Source organism: Umbelopsis ramanniana (assembly GCF_025399195.1).
Source record: "Umbelopsis ramanniana AG unplaced genomic scaffold K450scaffold_3, whole genome shotgun sequence".
In the NCBI taxonomy this organism is placed as follows: Eukaryota; Fungi; Mucoromycota; class Umbelopsidomycetes; order Umbelopsidales; family Umbelopsidaceae; genus Umbelopsis; species Umbelopsis ramanniana.
This window is the reverse complement of record NW_026252089.1, coordinates 192,697-211,196: the sequence shown is the minus strand read 5'-3', so window position 1 is coordinate 211,196 and position 18,500 is coordinate 192,697. Positions and strand designations below refer to the sequence as shown.

At 44.5% G+C, this 18,500-nt stretch overlaps 10 protein-coding genes across 10 annotated transcripts; 4 read left to right on the top strand and 6 right to left on the bottom strand.

Annotated features, from left to right (window-relative positions):
* The first annotated feature begins 32 nt into the window (after positions 1-32).
* Positions 33-2,803, top strand: K450DRAFT_220211 (uncharacterized protein). Its single transcript, XM_051585510.1, has 10 exons — positions 33-121; positions 337-430; positions 601-700; positions 797-919; positions 1,147-1,208; positions 1,341-1,477; positions 1,569-1,632; positions 1,720-1,915; positions 2,044-2,340; positions 2,422-2,803. Exons 1-10 carry the CDS (start codon positions 67-69, stop codon positions 2,536-2,538), a joined length of 1,245 nt encoding a protein of 414 aa, XP_051448840.1. The 5' UTR covers positions 33-66; the 3' UTR covers positions 2,539-2,803.
* On the bottom strand, positions 2,696-3,170 carry K450DRAFT_220204 (uncharacterized protein). The gene has a single exon (XM_051585509.1). The coding sequence runs from the start codon at positions 3,051-3,053 to the stop codon at positions 2,853-2,855; it is 201 nt and encodes a 66-aa protein (XP_051448839.1). The 5' UTR covers positions 3,054-3,170; the 3' UTR covers positions 2,696-2,852.
* Positions 3,171-4,376, bottom strand: K450DRAFT_220197 (uncharacterized protein). The gene is made up of 5 exons (XM_051585508.1): positions 4,323-4,376; positions 4,135-4,256; positions 3,897-4,056; positions 3,712-3,833; positions 3,171-3,629 (listed from the first exon to the last, which is right to left on the bottom strand). The coding sequence occupies exons 2-5, from the start codon at positions 4,249-4,251 to the stop codon at positions 3,288-3,290; spliced, it is 741 nt and encodes a 246-aa protein (XP_051448838.1). The 5' UTR covers positions 4,252-4,256; positions 4,323-4,376; the 3' UTR covers positions 3,171-3,287.
* Positions 4,377-5,101: 725 nt separating this feature from the next.
* On the bottom strand, positions 5,102-5,682 carry K450DRAFT_220193 (uncharacterized protein). The gene is made up of 3 exons (XM_051585507.1): positions 5,549-5,682; positions 5,381-5,481; positions 5,102-5,318 (listed from the first exon to the last, which is right to left on the bottom strand). Exons 1-3 carry the CDS (start codon positions 5,649-5,651, stop codon positions 5,178-5,180), a joined length of 345 nt encoding a protein of 114 aa, XP_051448837.1. The 5' UTR covers positions 5,652-5,682; the 3' UTR covers positions 5,102-5,177.
* A 216-nt stretch (positions 5,683-5,898) lies between these two features.
* On the top strand, positions 5,899-8,658 carry K450DRAFT_220187 (uncharacterized protein). Its single transcript, XM_051585506.1, has 6 exons — positions 5,899-6,184; positions 6,517-6,670; positions 6,734-6,966; positions 7,034-7,086; positions 7,165-8,132; positions 8,199-8,658. The coding sequence occupies exons 1-6, from the start codon at positions 6,167-6,169 to the stop codon at positions 8,450-8,452; spliced, it is 1,680 nt and encodes a 559-aa protein (XP_051448836.1). The 5' UTR covers positions 5,899-6,166; the 3' UTR covers positions 8,453-8,658.
* A 22-nt stretch (positions 8,659-8,680) lies between these two features.
* Positions 8,681-10,939, top strand: K450DRAFT_220181 (uncharacterized protein; the record flags this gene model as incomplete). Its single annotated transcript, XM_051585505.1, has 9 exons — positions 8,681-8,912; positions 8,978-9,250; positions 9,318-9,550; positions 9,618-9,782; positions 9,841-9,897; positions 9,958-10,087; positions 10,153-10,251; positions 10,308-10,414; positions 10,476-10,939. Coding segments are annotated over 9 exons (1,661 nt in total), but the record flags the coding sequence as incomplete, so codon positions are not given.
* K450DRAFT_220178 (uncharacterized protein) lies at positions 10,906-11,506 on the bottom strand. The gene has a single exon (XM_051585504.1). It carries the CDS (start codon positions 11,372-11,374, stop codon positions 11,039-11,041), a length of 336 nt encoding a protein of 111 aa, XP_051448834.1. The 5' UTR covers positions 11,375-11,506; the 3' UTR covers positions 10,906-11,038.
* Positions 11,456-12,912, bottom strand: K450DRAFT_220168 (uncharacterized protein). Its single transcript, XM_051585503.1, has 5 exons — positions 12,836-12,912; positions 12,549-12,749; positions 12,135-12,465; positions 12,008-12,059; positions 11,456-11,937 (listed from the first exon to the last, which is right to left on the bottom strand). Exons 2-5 carry the CDS (start codon positions 12,665-12,667, stop codon positions 11,537-11,539), a joined length of 903 nt encoding a protein of 300 aa, XP_051448833.1. The 5' UTR covers positions 12,668-12,749; positions 12,836-12,912; the 3' UTR covers positions 11,456-11,536.
* Positions 12,837-13,784, top strand: K450DRAFT_220160 (uncharacterized protein). The gene is made up of 3 exons (XM_051585502.1): positions 12,837-13,243; positions 13,315-13,399; positions 13,461-13,784. The coding sequence occupies exons 1-3, from the start codon at positions 13,073-13,075 to the stop codon at positions 13,754-13,756; spliced, it is 552 nt and encodes a 183-aa protein (XP_051448832.1). The 5' UTR covers positions 12,837-13,072; the 3' UTR covers positions 13,757-13,784.
* Positions 13,785-16,006: 2,222 nt separating this feature from the next.
* Positions 16,007-17,481, bottom strand: K450DRAFT_220154 (uncharacterized protein). The gene is made up of 3 exons (XM_051585501.1): positions 16,955-17,481; positions 16,707-16,852; positions 16,007-16,589 (listed from the first exon to the last, which is right to left on the bottom strand). The coding sequence occupies exons 1-3, from the start codon at positions 17,264-17,266 to the stop codon at positions 16,214-16,216; spliced, it is 834 nt and encodes a 277-aa protein (XP_051448831.1). The 5' UTR covers positions 17,267-17,481; the 3' UTR covers positions 16,007-16,213.
* Positions 17,482-18,500: the final 1,019 nt, after the last annotated feature.

Here is an 18,500-nt window from a genome sequence, read left to right as displayed (position 1 = left end):
GTTGAAAAGCCGCTTGGACTGGCTCCTTCTTGTTTGTCTTGTATACACGACTCAAAGGCTCCTACTATGGAAGCCCAGACAAGAAGTAGCAGTGGTTGGTTAGAGCCCGACATTAGCCCGGGTAGGTTAATGACTTCAGCATGGCAAACGGCTTGCATGACCATTTTCATTCAGATCCGGGCGTTGGATCTTTATTGTCCGCTGGGGACTTGCTTGACATGCCTTGTGGCCTCTACGTTTCGACTCTATCATGAACTCACGCTTTTTTTGCTTTCTTCTATTTTCCCACCAAATGCAAACCTTTCTCATGGCGTCATTCTTGTGGGGGCGATATAGGCACTCTTACCGAACTTTGTAAAAAACTTGGAGCCAAAGGTGTCCAAGTTGAAGAACTAATGTCGGCTGATACTGAAACGTTGGACTTCATATCGTAAGTGGGATGAATTTTTTTTTTTTTTTGGGTGGTTGACCAAGCCATCGGTTGCCCGTTTATCACCCACCACCTCCACCACCATCGCCAAAAAAAACCACCCCCACCCCATATTGGGACTTGTATTTTTAAAATTTGACGAGGATTGACCAACTTGTTTCATGAACAAGACCTGTTTTCGGATTTACTTTTCTAGTCCACTACACTCCAAACAAGTACCACAAGGATGACATGGTTGTTGTGGGCGGCGACATCTATTTTGCCAACCAGGTATGTATGCAACAATGATAGATATATAACACAAGTTCCACCAAACAAATGGTTCAACAAATGCATGATGACTCACGTGTCCATTCACTTACGCAGCTAGTCAACAACGCATGCTCTACACAAGCTATCTTGTCTATACTCCTCAATTGCGATGATATGCTTGATATTGGCGATGATCTTCGTTCTTTCCGAGATTCTACCAAGGAGTACAGTCCTCTAGTGAGTAGTGTAACTGATCTGATAAGCACTGCCCCCGCTGGCACCGAATCGTCGGAGCTGGGCATGGCATTGTTCCTGAAAGGTTTTGAACCGCACTGGATTCTCCGAGGAACCAAAATTAGGTTTTCCTATTGAGATACAGCGAGATTTCTAGCCTGGGTAGAGACGATGGGTTTGCTTGGATACGGTCTCTGACCCTTTTTTTTGTCTTTTGTTTTTTTTTTCAGTTGAAAGGAAGCGCCATTCGAGATGATTCAAACATACGATCCGCGCATAACAGTTTGGCAAAGTAAGTATTAGCCAAAAGAAAAAATGGATGGGCTGATCTGTTTACAATATGACAACACCACACTCCGCTCCATTCACCCCCTCGCGTTCCCGGTCGCTATACTAAATGCATCCCTTCAACTTGCTGCATTAGGCATCAGGATACAGTAGACGAAGCAGCCAAGTCATCCGACACAGATGAAGATACCATGTTTCATTATGTCAGCTACGTTCCTGTTAGTGGATACATATGGGAACTGGACGGGCTTAAGCGAGGTCCAGGCCGAATAGGTAAGCTAAAGAGGCTCTGCACGCAATTTACATAAATGCGTTCCACAAACATGGGTTATTTTCTGTTACTGATCCAAATTCTGATCACAAGCACCCTTAGCGGATAAAAGTTGGTTGGATGTGGCAGGACCCGAGCTTCAACGGAAAATGGAGCTGTAAGTGAATAATTTTTTTTTTTTTGTTTTTTATTTTATTTTGGTTATCTCTACATCTTCTGGGGGGCTGATCACGCTATACTGCAGATATTCTAAAAGTCGGATCAACTTTACATTATTGGCGGTTATCAAGAGTCGAGAATTAGTGTATGAAGATAGGCTACGATCGAAAAGGCGGTTAAAACTAGCCATTGAAACAAAGCTGGATACCCTTGACACAGAATGGCGCTCAAAGTGTAATTTTGATCAATGGGAAGAAGAATTCCATTTCACAATATCAGAGGTAATGAGAAAAAAAATGACCATGAAGCCTGTCATGCGTGTAAAGACTGCATAGATGTTTATGGTTGGGAAATAGAGTCATTGACAAGTTGTATTTTTTGTTTATTTTATTTTTTTGCTCTTCTGCAGATTCAAAAGCAATACCAGTCAGATACAATGTCAAAGCCAACGCGAGACGTTATAGAGGATTTAGCTGTGCTAGGGAACAGTCCTGACCCATCGAAAATAGAGGGTTGGTCTGTACCATCTAGCACCCCAAGTAGTTTACGAACCAAAGAAGAGCAGGCTTTTCAAGAGAATATGGCATATGTTGCTGAAAGCCATGACCCGCGACTAATGATTGACATGTGGTTACAAATTCAAGAAGACTGTGTCAGGCTTCATGAAGCGATTGCGCAGGAGGAGGAAAAAATGACAAATAGACAGGTAGATCCAAATCAAAAAAGTTGGGATGATCAATCTACATCCGCTAACTTCTCGGGGTGCCCCGATTTTTCTTTTTTACAGCGCGAATCCAGTTTGAGGCATCGTCCATACTCTGAATTTATCAATGCATTTCTTGCTAAATTACACCAACAGGGCCATTTGCACCGCATGCTTTCACAGCCTTTCCCTACCGAGTAAATCCTCCACCTCACTTGCATCCCTCTTACGCATACATCTTCTGTTTCCTTGACTTTTTTTTTTTTTCCTTTCGCGCATTTTGACCTTAGGTCCACTTTGCATCTATGACCTGTACAGAACCCTCCTTCTTCTAATCCCCTTTCTTTTCGCCAAAATACGACTTTTTCACCTTCGTTTTCACACCACCCCAATTATTTCTTTCTTGTTGTCTTTCATGTTTCTTCTTACCATATGCCTTTCTTCGTTTACTTAGTTTTATGACCGCTCCCATGCTCCCCATTCGTCTCTCCTCTTAGGCACTCATCCACATAAACCTAGGTCAACTCCATTTCGCTATACCCACCACCCCTAAAGAATAAAAAATATAAAAAGGTACGCAGATTGAATGAAACAAAAACAGCTAGCCTGTTTTTTCGTGTTAAGATCGAATGCTTATGCATCGTTCCTTGAAATAAAAAACTAAGGATACAGTGACAATCTACAATTACCAGCAGCAATGGGTCCGTGATGACCATGTCGTAGGAAATAATTTTTTTTGAATAAAAAGGGGAGTTAATTTTTTTGGGAGAACATACTTAGTTCTCCAGAGTGAAAGCAAGACCAAGCTTGTGAGCGTTCTCGTTCAAACGGGTGGAATCAACGGAGCCACCAATGGACAACTTGACACCGGGACGGAGCAACTGAGTGTATCTATAGTAAAGTGGGATATTAATTCTCTGATCCAGCCATGCCACGGCCCCCCCATTGACTTACCCAAGTCCAAGAATACCAGAGTTGGTGATCTTTGCCTTGACGAAGGCAGTGCGGTCAAGTTGGTACTTGGCACCAACTTCCAAAGCAACGGCGTTGGAGCCCTTGGAGTCCCAAACAGCCTTACCACCAGCCTCAACATCAGAGCTTACGCGGTGGAAGTAAGAGGCAGAGAAAACGGACAAGGAGTTGGTGGCGTGAACGGCAACAGCATACTCGGGAGCAGTGTAACCGAAGGTGGCGTTGTAGCGAGCGACCTTGCCATCCAAAACATCATAGGCAACTTCACCACCAGCAAGGAAACCTTCGTGACCAAAGACAGTGTTGATGTTGACGTGAGTCTAGAAAAAACGCGAGTTAGAAACGAGCGGTTTTCCTTGCAACCCACGTGTTAATCAGCAGCAACCCTGTAAATGTACAAACCTTGAAAACATCAAGAGAAGCAACAGTGTGAACGTTAGGTTGCTTGTAGATAGCATTGATCTTGGCGGTCTTCTGGCCAACGGAAGGAAGAAGGGAAGTCAAGACTTCCAACTTGAGACCCTCTGGTTCGGAGAACATTAGCGAAAGTGTTCAACGTAGCACATGCATCCTGTCACGTCACTTACTGGCGATGTTGTTTTCAAGCTCAACCTTTCCGTTAAGGTGGTTGGAGGTAGTCCAGGCTTCAGTGAAGCTAATACCATTGGCCTTGTCAGCATACTTGGTCTCGAGATCACCAAGGATGATACCGGTCTTGTTGTCGCGTTGACCATTGACCTTGAAGGACTGTAGAGAGAATCATGCGGATCAATGATCTGGCCGAGGCATCCACCATCCCAATACCCTCCTAGTACCAATACTTACAACACCATCGGCAGCAGTGGTCTTAACTTCAAGCTTGACGGCACCGACAGGGAAGTCCTTGGTAAGAAGATCCTTGCTGGATTTACCAATGTCGTTGAAAGGAACAGGGACAGCCATTTAAACTACAAGGGAGTCTGTAAGGAAAGAGAGCCATGATCATAAGGGAGATGGGAGGGTCATGTACTTACATTGTTTTGAAGTGAAAGAAAACGTAAGGTTGTAGCCGGGTTACGATTTTTCTTGATTTTGACTGGCAAAAAATCTGGCCACAATGCCCCACTCAAAATTTGGGTGGTCAGCAAAAAAAAAAGGACCTGCCAAAAGAGCACATGTTCACACAAAGACGCCCATCATGGGATCATTCAGAGACACCTTGCCTCTCGCTTCTTGATTTTGATCCATTTTTTTCATTCCATCTCGTCTTGTCCTCTGCCATTTCTTCCTGTAGTCGGTACCCTGCTGTGATTGAGTAAACAAGTCGTCATCCTGACAATTGTTCGGGGTGTCAATGAGTGCCTTGAAACCAGTGTTTTTTGTGCAGTATTGATGGGTGTGCAATTGGTTATTTACGTATAGGAACGTGTATGTGTATAAACGGGTTCAAATGCTTCAGATAGGAAATACTCTGAAGCAAGTCCTGGACAATCGTTGTATCGTTTGGTTGCTTTAAGAGAGTCATAGCTGCCCGCATCCGCCAGGAGTGCATCCCCGCCACAGTCTCCGCTGCAGCCAATAGGATGGTGCAAGCATAAGCTTTCTGAGCAAACGTACATTAGCTAATCGTTCGTGTGGATGAGGCTGGCCACTGAACAGGTTGCAAAACTACTGGCTGTCTCTCTAAGGTAAATTACCATGTAATCAAACAGAAGTGTTGCACATTACTATCAGCGTACACCATCCCTGTTTGCAATTAAACTTAACCAACTCCCCTTTCCATCAAAAACAAACAGTGGTAATAACAGACACATTATACGCAAAGATGTCATTTATATACATTTCAAATGAGAGCTTGCAGCCTCATACAGGAGAGTTCGTTACAATGGTTAATCCATATCTGGAATCATAGAGAAGTCGTATCCAGGATAGCGGTAGTAAGCATAATAGGCTACATAGCAATGGTAAGCGCCTGGAATAAACATGATACAACCTAAGACTAGGAATGGAATGCCTCTATCCAGCCATATCTGTGCGGTAGTCAATTAGTGTTTGCGGTGAAAGTGCATGTAACGATACCAAATATCAATACCTCAGAAGTGATAATTCCTATTTTAATGAGAACTCCCAGGATGATAAACATACTGCCTAGCAGCAATAACGCTGTAGCCAGGTATATGGCTTTCCATGGGACTAGCAAAAGAGCTGACATTTAGCCATGGCGTCAGAAAAGGTTAATGGTGAGTGAAGTGGAGCTTACTTGGAGTTTCTTCAATTGCGAATTGATCGTCATTGAAGCCAGCATCATCGTCCAGCTGAATAACTTGGCGCTTCTTCCTCAATGGATTGGTTAGCCTGGGCATGGCTGAGTAAGGTAATGCTGACAGGTAACGGGTTGAGTAGCCTCTACGCAGGAATTTTTTTTCCCGAAACAATTTTCCTTTCAATTCACCAGTGGGGGGCCCAAATGAAAAAACTTGGACGTGACGACTTGTGTCAGTTATGCTGCGTTTTTTTCCCCAGGAACTTTCTATTCAATGTTGCATTTCTTTCTAGACTTGTGTTATTTGATGGAGCTATGCCATACCTAGGGTACTATCAAACTTTGGAGAGATTTGACAGGTATGGATGGCCAAGGGCAACAGTAGATTTCATGGCGCAGAGGGAATATTATGGCATGAACTGCAGCCATGGTAATTAGTTCGGCACTCAGGACCTTTCCTGGAGAGTGTGTACACTGTGCCATAGCAGCTGCTTTGATGGGAGTGCAGGTTTTTTGAGCGGAGCAAGCCAGTAGTGAGCCAAAAGGCTCCATAAAATTTTTGAGAGAGCGCTTTGACAACTCGCCATCGCTTTCCTCGTAAAACAATAATTAAAAATGTCCTATGGAATGATGGTAAGCATGCTTTCACTATCTATGTAATAGCTTGAAACCGATAGAAGCATCGAGAAACCATAGTGCATCGTTCGATCAAAAGCAGCATCTAGTGTTTTTGTGCCTACAATCACGACCCTAGATCACAACCGAAATCAACACGCGACGTTTGGTCAGCAGTAGCCCTGGATTCATCCCAATCAGATGCATTCCAGTCATCCAGACCTAACACTTTCTCATCCCTTGTTGAGCAACGGCAACTTTGCATCCCTCACTGATCACCTCCAGATCTCTCTGATTACTGCCCCCATCCAGTACGTTATTAATCATCTCCCCTTGTTCTCCATCATCAGCAACCCCAGATCATTTTGCTCAAGGAAGGCACAGATAGTTCTCAAGGCAAAGGGCAACTTATCTCCAACATCAACGCCTGTGCTGCCGTTGTTGATACCATTCGCACCACCCTTGGACCCCGCGGTATGGACAAGTTGATGGTTGATGAGCGAGGTACGTTCGAGTTAGTTGGAGGCGGATGTAGGACGAGCCTATAGTAACCTTTGGTTCATCTAGGTGTGGTTACTATCTCCAACGATGGTGCAACTATTATGAAGTTGTTGGATATTGTTCACCCTGCTGCCAAGACCCTCGTCGATATTGCTCGATCCCAGGATGCCGAAGTCGGTGACGGCACCACCAGTGTTGTTTTGCTTGCTGGCGAACTTTTGAAGGAAGTCAAGGGCTACATTGAAGAGGGTGTTAGCCCTCATGTTATTATCAAAGGATACAGACAAGCTGCTCGTTTGGTAAGGAAAACGCATTACAGCGATGGGAATTATATATGACTTCAATCTAACTTTTTACTTTTGATAGGCTATCAACAAAGTCAAGGAAATTGCTGTCACTGTCGATCGCAACAATGCAGAGTAAGTTTTTTTTTTTTTTTACGTTTGACATATATGCCAAACTACCACCTTTACTCACCATCATCTTACGTCACGTAGGGATTTCCGTGATTTGCTCTCCAAGTGCGCTGCTACAGCCATGTCATCCAAGCTCGTCCATTCCCAAAGCAAGTTCTTCACCAAGATGGTTGTCGATGCTGTTATGTCATTGGATCAAGATTCCTTGAACGAAAGACTCATTGGTATGAAGAGAGTGCCCGGTGGTGCTATGCAAGATTCCATGCTTGTTCAAGGTGTTGCTTTCAAGAAGACCTTCTCTTATGCTGGTTTTGAACAACAACCCAAGTCTTTCAAGAACCCCAAGATTTTGTGTTTGAATGTTGAACTTGAACTCAAGGCCGAAAAGGACAACGCTGAAGTTCGAGTTGAGGCTGTCGATGACTACCAAGCGATCGTTGATGCTGAATGGCAAATCATTTTCCAAAAGTTGGAAGCCATCGTTTCCACTGGCGCCAAGGTTGTTCTTTCCAAGTTGCCCATTGGTGATCTTGCCACTCAATACTTTGCTGATCGTGATATCTTCTGTGCTGGTCGTGTTACCAAGGATGATATGGATCGTGTTGTCCAAGCCGTTGGTGGCTCCGTCCAGTCCACTTGCTCTGATATTCGTAACGAGCATTTGGGTACTTGCGATACCTTTGATGAACGACAAATTGGTGGTGAACGCTTCAACATCTTTGAAGGATGCTCACAGGCCAAGACCTGCACCCTCATTCTTCGTGGAGGTGCTGAACAATTCATTGCTGAGGTTGAACGCTCTCTTCATGATGCTATCATGATTGTTCGTCGTGCTATCAAGAACAACCTTGTTGTTGCTGGTGGCGGTGCTACTGAAATGGAAATTTCCAAATACTTGCGTGAATATTCACGAACCATCGAGGGCAAGCAGCAAATGATCATTGGAGCCTTTGCTCGTGCTCTTGAAGTGATTCCCAGACAGCTTTGCGACAATGCTGGTTTCGATGCTACTGATATCCTTAACAAGCTTAGAAAGCAACACGCTCAAGGTTAGTAGTCAAAACGGTGGTGTGAACCAGGTAGGCTCTATAAACTAATCTTTTGCTTCCCTCTAGGCCACCAGTGGTACGGTGTTGATATCCAAAGAGAGACTACCCAAGATAACTTTGAGGCTTTTGTGTGGGAACCCGCTTTGGTCAAGACCAATGCTTTAGCTGCTGCTGTTGAAGCCGCCTGCTTGATCTTGTCTGTTGATGAGACCATCAAGAACACCCAGAGCGAAAAGCCAAACGCAGGCCCTCCCATGCCTGCTGGTGGCATGCAACGTGCTCTTGGTGGTGGTCGCGGTCGCGGTATGCCTAGACGATAGATAACTCATTTTGTACTGAAAAAGCTCTACTTTTCTCCTCTCTTCTTCTAACATTATCCGTAAATTTCATAAAAGTTTCACACAATTTCTGTTGCACTAAATGTTTCTTTGCCAGTTACTTTGTCCGCCCAAAAAAACAACTCACGTGGTAAAAAAATTTGTGTCCACTACTTGACGGTCTCTTGCTGCGTCCACTACCAGCGTCAACCCCCCCCTTTCATTCATTGCTCATGCTGGATCTTTCTGGCAATACATTCTACATTTTGCCTCTGAAACTTTCCAGCTCTGAAATTGAAGAGGTCAAGAAGGACATAAGAGGCCATAAGGGGGTGGCGGTCAGTAGCATTGGAATGCATCGCGCCAATGTCATTCTCACATGTGTTCAATCAGCGCACCGTCTGGAAAGGCATATAAAGACAAGGCAGGCGAAGGTTGTCAGCATGGAGTGGCTTAATTTGTGGTGAGTTAGAATTTTATAACCTGTATGAAGCCAATTGATACTCAATGCACTCTTTTACTTGTCAGCTTGGAAAAGGAGCAATGGTTGCCTATGGAAAAATACGAAATCCATCTTCCCAAACTGCCGCCCGAAACCATCCCCATTTCTTCCGACGATGAAGCGCCAAGCTGCAGCCTTCCTACTACTCCCAAGTCCAATTCTCCCTCTCCTAGTAATTCATCTCTCGCACCGAGCGCCCCACTACAAGCCAGATCCCTGGAAGCCATTGGTCTAGCGTATTATCGAACCCTCTCCATCTACAGTCAAGGCCGAAGAAGCACCTACTCCAGTCAAAAGAGGTATAGCGGATACTATGTATCGTATCATTTGATGTGAGATGATGATGTTAATTCACGTGTTATACAGTATGGCTGATGAGAGTGACTATAATACATCTGATGAGGAAGCCGAGCAGGATTCAAGTTTGGACATAGATCACATGGACTTCTTGAGTGGTACACAGGAGAGCACCAGCAACGATAATGAACCAAAATCAAAGAACAGAGGCTTTTCATGCCTTCATCCTGTGCCTGCGGAATATCCCAACAAAGAACTGGTTGAAATTTTTCATCGCATGCAGCACTTTCGAGAACTCGATGGTGAGCATTTGTTAACTATTCTATTCCCAGCACGCACACGGTTCTAACATAATGTCCAATTCAACAGGGGACGTGTTCAACGCCAAAGCTTACCGCGCTGCCGTGGTAGCCTTGAAATTCTATCCAGAGCCATTGACTCATATCCGCCAAATTCGCGATATACGCGGTATAGGTGACAAAATAGGGAGAATGATACAAGATTACATTCGAGACGGCAAAATTTTAGATCACGGTATGTAGTGCTATGGTTCTCGCCTTTGTTTCACTCAACACTTATGCCTTCGTCACAGAGGAATTGGAGCGCAGTCCACGACATGCCGTTTTGGACATGTTTTACAATGTTTATGGTAAGTGACACTGAATGGCTTCTATACAAGGTAGTCTACTATAACTCTTTTTGACTGCAGGTGTAGGACATGAGGTTGCTCTTCAATGGTACAGGACAGGACACCGCTCGCTGGAAGATGTCATTAAACATGAAAGACTGACGTCGGCACAGAAAGTAGGAATTGAGTTCTATCGTGAATTCTTGGAAAAGTACGGTGACGCCTTTTGAAAGAAATTTGCCAGACTGCTTGATCTCTTACCCGTCTGTATTACAGGATGTCTAGAGATGACGTGGAACAGTTGGTAGCGACGCTTATGAAACAAGTCAATTCCATAGCTGACGGATTTCAGTACACGATATGTGGCAGTTATCGGTAAGTACAGTAGTGATGATACGCTGATCAAGTTACGGACTAACACCTGTATGTAGGCGAAAGTGCACAGCCATGGGCGATGTCGACATCCTTATTACACACGAAAACGAGCAACGTACCTTTGGCCTTCTCTCTAAATTACTGGATCTATTGCGATCCAAAGGTTGGTTTTCCATTTCACCCTCCCTATGACACTGTATATGTCTTAATTTGCCTGTCTACAGGTCTGGTGACGCACATTCTAAGTGCTAGCGTGCACAACTCAAGATTACTTCATGCAGATATCACGCAAAATCGCACTGATCAAGCGCTGGTCGTTTGGCAGCAGCCTGGACAGAACATTCATCGTCGACTGGACGTCATTGTCACGCCACCGCATCAGTACTATCCTGCCATACTTGCCTGGACTGGCTCCAAACACTTTGAACAATCCTTACGCCTCTACTGCAAGAAAAAGACATCGTACAAAGTCAACCATCACGGCATATTCGAACGATCCACTGGAAAAATGGTTCGCGTAAACAGCGAGCGTCATGCATTCGATATTTTAGGTCTGCCGTACCTGGATCCTGACCAGAGAAATTTTTAATATTTGGAAGAAGAATGAATTAATTTTTTGAGTTAAAAGTAGTTGAAACGGAAGTTGCTAGCCAGAATAAATAAATTATAGCGAAACATTTGAAAGCAATGGGAAATAATGCGCGGATGAGTGTTTGTAGAGGGTAAAGACAAAGTGAAGTTTGATATTAAACAAGCAAGCAGAACGAGTGTATGACGCGGTGCAACATCAAAGGTGCCAGAAAACACATGTCACCAGCAACAGAGCGACGGCGGTCCAACCGGTAGCCATACTGTGGTGTGCACTGTTTGGAGGGTTGATGGGAATCTGGATACCGCTTGCTGGGGTAGCGGAAGGTTGGCTTGGGGTTTGTTGTTGAGCCTGTGATGATTGCCCTGATGCGGCTGGAGCGGCTGCGCTGGAACTGGCAGCACTGGAAGAGGCTGGAGATGAAGAAGAGGCTGGAGATGAAGAAGAGGCAGGTTGAGAAGTGCTAGCAGCAGCAGCCATCGTGCAAGAGACCATGCACAGGATGAGAGCAATCAAGAGCCAGCAATGTCGCATCAGGAGAATTGGAGGAGAAGCGGATGAGGGAGGAGGACGAAATAAATTCAAGGCAATTTTTTTTTATTTGATGGGCTATTTAATTTTTGACAGGCTCGCTTCAATAAAACGGCTTTACCCGTTTTTGAGCATTCACTTTCCAACTCCGTGTTAACCCCTCTCCTAAAACATCACGGTATCTTGAAGTTGGAGTCTAACGATCTTTCGATAATCGCCTTCTTTGCCCAGTCGCCATAAGTATACATCTAGTTCGCCTTCTGTCATATGGGGGATCGTACCCTGGCTATGGGCTTTTTGAACAATGCGCTCGCATGCCACCACCGCGGCTGCTCGTGCAAGGTACGCCTCTGCCGTGGTGAGCTCCTGACCTGCTTCAATTTTCTGTTGAAGGGAATCTGGGAGACGAATCACCTTGAGATGTTCCAGCATGGTAGGGATGACATTATCTGAGAAGATGGTGAGCTCCTTGATGTCGGCAAAGTTGAACCGATCAGGATCTTGGTCTTTGAAGAACATCCATACATGGTAAGTCAAGATTTGTGCCTTTTTGTATAGATAAACAGCTGCAACAATAACATTGTAAATCTCGTGAAATACTACCAAATTCTGCTGTCCCCTTGCTTATAAACTTACTTTGGCCTTGAATGACGGTGAAATCGTGGAGGCCAGGTAACGCTCTGATGAGCTGCATAATGTAATGTGATGGCACGTGGTAAGTGTACTGCAACATCCCCTATTCCTCTCAAGCTGAACAACTTACATGGTCCACCAAGTTCTTGGCCGACGGAGGATTACCGCTGGAAGGCTTGGTGACGTCCAAAATGAAACTTGCTAGATCTTGGTATCCGTGGGACTGCAAGAATTCCCCAGTGGAATTAAGCACTTGCGCAATACCAATGGCAAGACGCTTAAGTTCATTGGCTTCTGTCATGGTAACAAATGGCATACCCTCTGGTGTGTATTCACGATCAATAGGGAATTGGAAAATTTCACTGATTTCGAACGCTGTGATATTCTTGAACGTAGCTGCTGTGAGCGGTGTTCCACCAATGTGAAATGACATGGCTCCAAATCGAATCGTATCAAAGGCTCTGGAAAAAGAGATTGACACTCAATTAGACTCCATTCTGACTTCTTGTATCTCGACGTCACCAATGATAGCAAAAAGTCTTACCCTCTACCAGTGTATTTATGAAGCGGAACTCTATAGCCGCTTCCGAAGTTGAGTAAATCAATCAAAGCAATAAAGTTCAATTCTTGGGCCAAGCTGTCGAAGCGAACAGGCATACGCATGGGGGAATCAATTGAAAGTTCCTCAAACTGCAGTTTATTCAAGGATTTGAGGAAGTCATCGACTCCATTTTCGGAGATCTAGTGGGAAGCATCACCGCAGTCAGTTAGTTAGTCAAAGCGAAAGCCAGTCACTTGCATGCCGATCAACAAAGTAGCTTTACCTCAATGGAGCTGTTCTCAATAGCCTCCCGACAGGATGTACGGACGGCCAGGAGTGGATCGCCTTTATGCAAGAGGTCGGTGGACTGCGCCTCGCCAATGAAAGTGGGTTCCGGGAGTGACATGGGGAAAAAGGTGATTCAGCAAACGCAGTCCCAAAGCAACTTGGCGCGCGCGTTTGGAATTTTCAAACATTGTCACAGCGTGTTTTTTCAAACTTATTGAACAGACGAAAACTCGGAATCAATGCAACCATCCATGCCAAGTGCCGATTCTCCCACACCCACAGCTAGTAAAATTGAGCGGGCGGCCGGAACAACTTTCCTACCCATTGCGCGAGTCAAGCGGATCATTAAAGAAGATAAAGATGTGTCTCTCATCAATGCTGAGGCAACATTCTGTGTCGCGTATGCAACGGTATGTATCCACCGTCTACCGGTTCATGTATCTTTCGAACTTAACATTTCATGGTTTGTTTCGGCTTGCAGGAGTTGTTTATGGAATATCTTGCCAATGAGGGTTTCGCAAAGGCCAAGAAAGAGAAGAGGAAAACTGTGTATTATAAGGATCTAGGTAAAATACATTTTTTGAGCGATTAGCTATGATACAGTGGGCTAATAATGTGCTGCCGGAGTAGCGTCTGTGGTGAGCGAAGTCGATCAATTTGAATTTTTGGAGGATGTCATCCCGCAGACCATGCCACTCAAGTCAGCTTTGGAGCGAAGGCGTGAAGCGCTAGATGACGCAGAGTATCAGGGCGAGAGCAACCAGTTGACCAAGAAGTCAACAGGAGAAGGTGCAGCTGATACGGAGTCCAATGGTATGGCAGAAGACACGCAAATGGCAGACGATGACTCTGGCTTGCAAAACATAGATCAGTCAGAGACTGCGCCCGCCCAAGAATCTTCAGATATGATGGTAGAGTCTTGAAGAATTAGTGTACATTTTTCTGATTATCCTTTATCCTTATTTTCCTTCAAAAACTATCATTTTGTGTTTGCTGCTGCTTTGAGTACTCCCTCCTTTGTTACATCCTTTATAAATCTCTCCATGCTCTCGCATCGACTTGCGCGTTTACAACAGTCAAGTTCATGATTCTTTGTCCATCCTCCCATCGTACGCCATGTCATGTGCAGTTTCATGAGCCCCCATCTATTTAATCATGCAAAACCCATCACAATGGGGTACCGCATATAGGCGAAGCGAGTTGTTTCGACACACCTACACGGTTCCAATCTCCTAATTGCATGTAGGCTGAATGCTCGTATTAATTATATTTTGTGCAAACGGGTGGGAATTCTTCTGTATGCTGCACTATAATTAGTACCTTCCCAGTTCTGGTAACGATACCTTGTCCACCTTCAGCAATTTACACATAATTATTTTGGCGGCGTGGGTACGGTATAATTGACGGACCCATTCATGGCTGGGCTGGACTGTGCAGCAGGCTGATGTTGGTCAGTGTAGTAACGGACCTTTTTTTTGTGGCAACGGTGTCATCATGCATTTCTCATACTCCTACACTCACCGCCGATTACCCGACTTGCTTCTGAATATGCCCAGTGCCATGTCGAAACATAACGATAAGCAACCTTAACAGCATAAATACCCCATGGTACTACTCAAAGTACTGTCCGGGGGATGCACAAACCTTGTTTTTTTCGATAGTAACTGCTATCAACTTAGTGTACACAGACATTGGTGTCGCCCAAATTACTAGCAAGCCACGTGGCACAGAGGGCTAATTGGCATACCCTGGTATTACATCTGTTTCAATTTGGTATCGTATGCACCCGCCAAAAGTGCGATGATGTTTGTAAAATGTGACTCAGTAAAGACACCTTGTCAAAACCCCCAGTAGTCTAATATGGTGGCTGCAGCATCGTCTGTGCCTACGCGTCGTTTGCTAAGTAAATGGAGTCTAACCTGTGCGACGTCATGGGCGATGAGCATAACCCACTGATATAAAAAAAAATTAACTTTGTCTGTGTCCTCCTCCTGAGTTGTTTGTGAGACTCATCTCAAAGTTCGAAAATTGTTTACATCAGTAACCAAATTTTTTTCCGTAATACCCATTCCGCGCACCATCAACATCTGGTGTACGCTGACTAAAAAAGGAATCCGATCTGAGGGCCCACCATGTGCGACTGGCAAGAGCCAATAAGGACTAAAATAAAATACCGTACAAACTGAGCCATTTCGCGTTATTAAAAAAAAAAAGACCCAAAAAAAAAAGGGAGTATCTATTAGAAATACAATGTGGAAGGGTTTATTTTTGGGTTTGGCCGAGGACGCGGGTGGGCTTACCTACGAGCGGCTGGGTTCATATGTTTATGGCGGAGAAACACGGTTTTTTTTCTTTCTTCCAAGTGAGAGCCTTCATCGTGGCGATTGACCCTGCGCCTTTACAAATCTATTCTCAGATCATGAAAGCCCTTTCAGGTCGAGACTTTCCTGAAAAGCCATTGATTAACCCCCGAATGTCCATTGACCGGAGATACAAAGACCGTTACGTTGGGTTCATCTATATTGCATTTGTATAACAAGGTTTTGTGCTCGCATGGGCTATTAAAAAAAGTCATGAAATTTTATTCGTTCGTTGTTCATCATTGTCTGTGCGCGAGATGAATCACCCAAAAAAATTTCTTTTTGCCACCTTGCATTTTTTTGAATCCCAGCTATAATGCATTGCGGGCTGGCTGGCCGTTGGCACTGGTTTGCCTTGCGCTGAAGCAGCCAAGAGATCGCCTTGGCCAATGCGTATGGTTTGCCTACGAGCCACAAAAGGGCAATACAGCGTGGTCAGGGGGAAAAGAGAGATTTTATATAATACCAGGGGGATATTACTAGGTTTATACTGTCGCAAACACGAAAAGACTCAAAAATGAAGGAAGAAGAAAAAAAAAAGTACAAGGGTAGTTTAAAAGTGCAGAGTTCTGACAATGGAGTGGTTCCATGTACGAACAAAGTCATAGGGACTAGTGGAATTATGAAGGGGGAAAAAACAGGTATATAAAAAAAAGCAAACAGAAGAAAAAGAAAACGAAATTGGATGTTAAGGCATAGAGGAGCAAAAAAAATAGATCAGCTTGCTTGAAACGTGGACGGCTCCAAGGTCTTCCAGAGTATTTACAATGATGAAGACAGTGTCGTCCGGTCGTTTGAGAAGCTGACCATGGTTCAGTTTTTTTAAAGTGATTTTTTAGGTGTTTCTTTTTTCTTCTTGTTGACTGCGTATCTATCTTGGGTGGGCCTAATTGTTGGGGAAGCTGGATATTTTTTTCTTGAGGGTTTTGGAATATTTTTTTTTTGGCTGGCTTGAATGTATTTTTTTCTTTTTGTATCTCTTGGGGGGTGTCCTATATGGCAAACATGTGGAGCAAGGCCTTACTGTGTCTTGATGGCAGGTGATGGCAAACCATGATAAGGAGTGACAGTTTCAGTTAATGACTGCTGTCGTTCATAAGAATACCTCTGTTGCTGTTGAACATGCTGAGGTGGGGGTTGTTGATAACCCCATGGAGGATGTTGCGTGCCTTCTGCTGTATGAGGATAGTGTGGTTGTTCAGGATGATAGGGGTATGGGTATGCATACCGCCCATCTGGAACAGGCCACGAACCTGGGTGCATAGCGGTAGGCTTGGTCAAAGGTGGAACCAGTTCCGCCGGACCATAGCTTGCCGGTGCTGAATAGCGCTTGTTGGGTAAAACGTCCACCATACCAGGTGGTGGACTCATAGTAGCTTCACTCTCAGAGTCGCAGCTAGTAGAAGGAGATTGGGAAGTCAATTTCCGGTCACTAAGTGGTTGGGAAAGGGGATATGAGCCTGAAAGCCACTCTGTATGCCCTGACGCCATGTCAATGCCATATAATATATACCTTGATAATGAACCAGATTCTAAATGGCTACGCTGATGTCTTGATAGCGTAGTCTTACGGGTAAATGACTTGTTGCAATCGCCAATTCTACAAACGTATGGTCGATTGCCGGTATGTGTTCGACGGTGTCGAGCCAATGAAGATGACTAAAAAAAAAATTAAAAGGACAAAGATGATCAACATCTACCAAAAAAAAAAACAGAAAAAAAAAATAGAATTGGCAAAAGAAATCGGAAAGGGCTACTCACATCGCTAAAAGACTTTCCACATAATTCAAATTCACATAAATGTGGCCGTTCACCAGTGTGAGTCCGAAAGTGCACGGTTAGGGCTGAGCGTTGAATGAACTGCTTGCCACAGCCCGGCCAGTCGCAGCGGTAAGGACGTTCCCCGGTATGAATACGACGATGTCTCGATAAATCGGATCGACGCGAGAACCGCTTGCCGCACTCCTCCCAGTTGCATTCGAAAGGTTTGTCGGCATCGGTGTAGGAAGCTGATTCCACCGACGTCGAGAGATTCGAGTCTTCATGGCTGTTTAAAAGGTTTCTTATATCCATTGAATGTAATGACTAACGTACGCGTAAAAAAACAGAGAGAAATTAAAAAAAAAATATTAGGAAAGGAAAAGAAGAAGAAGTGTGGAAAAAGTAGTAGCGCTTATAAACTTGAAGAGCGAGTCTCTCTCTCTTGGTCGCCGATCAAAGTTGGCCCACATTATTTATTTTTTTTATTTTTTTACTACGGTCACCCCAAACTTGAGTTCCGCCTTGACAGCATGGTCGGAGTTGTGTAGCACAAGAGTCCATCCAAAAAGTCGTCATCAGCAGCCATGCACCCGTTTCCAAGCAATGAAACTGGATAAGCACCTATTTTTGACAGTGTGCAGTGGGATTCTTTGGTTAAATGTGGAGGGTCAGTAAGGGGACATGGATAACCGAGGCCGTGGGGCAAACGGCCTGGCATCCCAGAAATGTATTTCTGCAATAAATGGCCATGGCAACACAAGGTGGTTTTAACTTGCCCGAAAAGTGGAGTGAGAACGTGCAAAACCGAGGAGTTAATGCCACGCTTCTTGCCCTAAGGTTGGCGTCCGATACGGCGGGGAAGGAAAAAAAAAAAAGAGGAAAGTGCAATAATAAAGAAGAGGCACTAGTGAAACCTATAAGCGGAGGATCAAGTCGTAGTCAGCACTGCCATGCATATTTCCAATACATGAAAGAAGGCACAAGTAGACTATCTATGTATAGACGTTGGTTGTCCAGGTAAAAAGAAGAAAGAGGGAACTGGCAGCATGGTAAAAGCGTCGAGTGACTTCCCGCCCATAATAATTTTTTTATTTTATAATTACTTGTGTCGGACCATGGATCCTGGCGAACCTATCAGCGCATTGGGTTTGCACGAGCCACCTTATGGGTTAAATCCAATTTATGCTTGAGTAGAGGTAGATCATTATTACCCGAGATTCTCCGCTCATCTATTCGATCATGGACACCACTCCATGACGTGGACACCATCGGTTCCTCCCCGCGACAGGAAAAAGTCATTGGAAATTGAACGGAGCTATCCGTGGAATAGGACGGAAACCATGGTCGAGGGTCCTTAAAGCAGAATAACCGCCACCACCCACCATATATTAATGGGTTTCCGCTACGTTCCAATGCCCACCTTCGGAGTTTAAGCAGTGTCTTGAGATGCATCCGTCTTAATTTCTTCCACTTTAATGAGCTTTTCTTAGGCCCGTTCAATGAACCGGATACGCTTTTAAGCGTGGTCTTTTTGTTTGTTAGCTGG

What these genes read in the sequence shown, in the direction of transcription:
- K450DRAFT_220197 (XM_051585508.1), bottom strand. Translation starts at nt 4,251, where the DNA reads ATGGCTGTCCCTGTTCCTTTCAACGACATTGGTAAATCCAGCAAGGAT. An exon ending in CCACTGCTGCCGATGGTGTT is followed by an intron (nt 4,057 to 4,134) that starts GTAAGTATTGGT and finishes TTCTCTCTACAG; the next exon opens with TCCTTCAAGGTCAATGGTCA. An exon ending in CTTCTCTTGATGTTTTCAAG is followed by an intron (nt 3,630 to 3,711) that starts GTTTGTACATTT and finishes CGTTTTTTCTAG; the next exon opens with ACTCACGTCAACATCAACAC.
- K450DRAFT_220193 (XM_051585507.1), bottom strand. Translation starts at nt 5,651, where the DNA reads ATGCCCAGGCTAACCAATCCATTGAGGAAGAAGCGCCAAGTTATTCAG. An exon ending in CGCAATTGAAGAAACTCCAA is followed by an intron (nt 5,482 to 5,548) that starts GTAAGCTCCACT and finishes CTCTTTTGCTAG; the next exon opens with TCCCATGGAAAGCCATATAC. An exon ending in TAGGAATTATCACTTCTGAG is followed by an intron (nt 5,319 to 5,380) that starts GTATTGATATTT and finishes ACTACCGCACAG; the next exon opens with ATATGGCTGGATAGAGGCAT.
- K450DRAFT_220160 (XM_051585502.1), top strand. Translation starts at nt 13,073, where the DNA reads ATGCAACCATCCATGCCAAGTGCCGATTCTCCCACACCCACAGCTAGT. An exon ending in TCTGTGTCGCGTATGCAACG is followed by an intron (nt 13,244 to 13,314) that starts GTATGTATCCAC and finishes TTCGGCTTGCAG; the next exon opens with GAGTTGTTTATGGAATATCT. An exon ending in TGTGTATTATAAGGATCTAG is followed by an intron (nt 13,400 to 13,460) that starts GTAAAATACATT and finishes GTGCTGCCGGAG; the next exon opens with TAGCGTCTGTGGTGAGCGAA.
- K450DRAFT_220204 (XM_051585509.1), bottom strand. Translation starts at nt 3,053, where the DNA reads ATGGTCATCACGGACCCATTGCTGCTGGTAATTGTAGATTGTCACTGT.
- K450DRAFT_220178 (XM_051585504.1), bottom strand. Translation starts at nt 11,374, where the DNA reads ATGCGACATTGCTGGCTCTTGATTGCTCTCATCCTGTGCATGGTCTCT.
- K450DRAFT_220168 (XM_051585503.1), bottom strand. Translation starts at nt 12,667, where the DNA reads ATGCGTATGCCTGTTCGCTTCGACAGCTTGGCCCAAGAATTGAACTTT. An exon ending in CCAAGAACTTGGTGGACCAT is followed by an intron (nt 12,060 to 12,134) that starts GTAAGTTGTTCA and finishes TACATTATGCAG; the next exon opens with CTCATCAGAGCGTTACCTGG. An exon ending in CACCGTCATTCAAGGCCAAA is followed by an intron (nt 11,938 to 12,007) that starts GTAAGTTTATAA and finishes TTATTGTTGCAG; the next exon opens with CTGTTTATCTATACAAAAAG.
- K450DRAFT_220154 (XM_051585501.1), bottom strand. Translation starts at nt 17,266, where the DNA reads ATGGATATAAGAAACCTTTTAAACAGCCATGAAGACTCGAATCTCTCG. An exon ending in GTGGAAAGTCTTTTAGCGAT is followed by an intron (nt 16,853 to 16,954) that starts GTGAGTAGCCCT and finishes TTTTTTTTTTAG; the next exon opens with TCATCTTCATTGGCTCGACA. An exon ending in GAATCTGGTTCATTATCAAG is followed by an intron (nt 16,590 to 16,706) that starts GTATATATTATA and finishes TCCTTCTACTAG; the next exon opens with CTGCGACTCTGAGAGTGAAG.
- K450DRAFT_220187 (XM_051585506.1), top strand. An exon ending in GTTGATGGTTGATGAGCGAG is followed by an intron (nt 6,671 to 6,733) that starts GTACGTTCGAGT and finishes TGGTTCATCTAG; the next exon opens with GTGTGGTTACTATCTCCAAC. An exon ending in GTCGATCGCAACAATGCAGA is followed by an intron (nt 7,087 to 7,164) that starts GTAAGTTTTTTT and finishes TACGTCACGTAG; the next exon opens with GGATTTCCGTGATTTGCTCT.
- K450DRAFT_220211 (XM_051585510.1), top strand. Translation starts at nt 67, where the DNA reads ATGGAAGCCCAGACAAGAAGTAGCAGTGGTTGGTTAGAGCCCGACATT. An exon ending in AGAGCCCGACATTAGCCCGG is followed by an intron (nt 122 to 336) that starts GTAGGTTAATGA and finishes GGGGCGATATAG; the next exon opens with GCACTCTTACCGAACTTTGT. An exon ending in GCGCATAACAGTTTGGCAAA is followed by an intron (nt 1,209 to 1,340) that starts GTAAGTATTAGC and finishes TTGCTGCATTAG; the next exon opens with GCATCAGGATACAGTAGACG.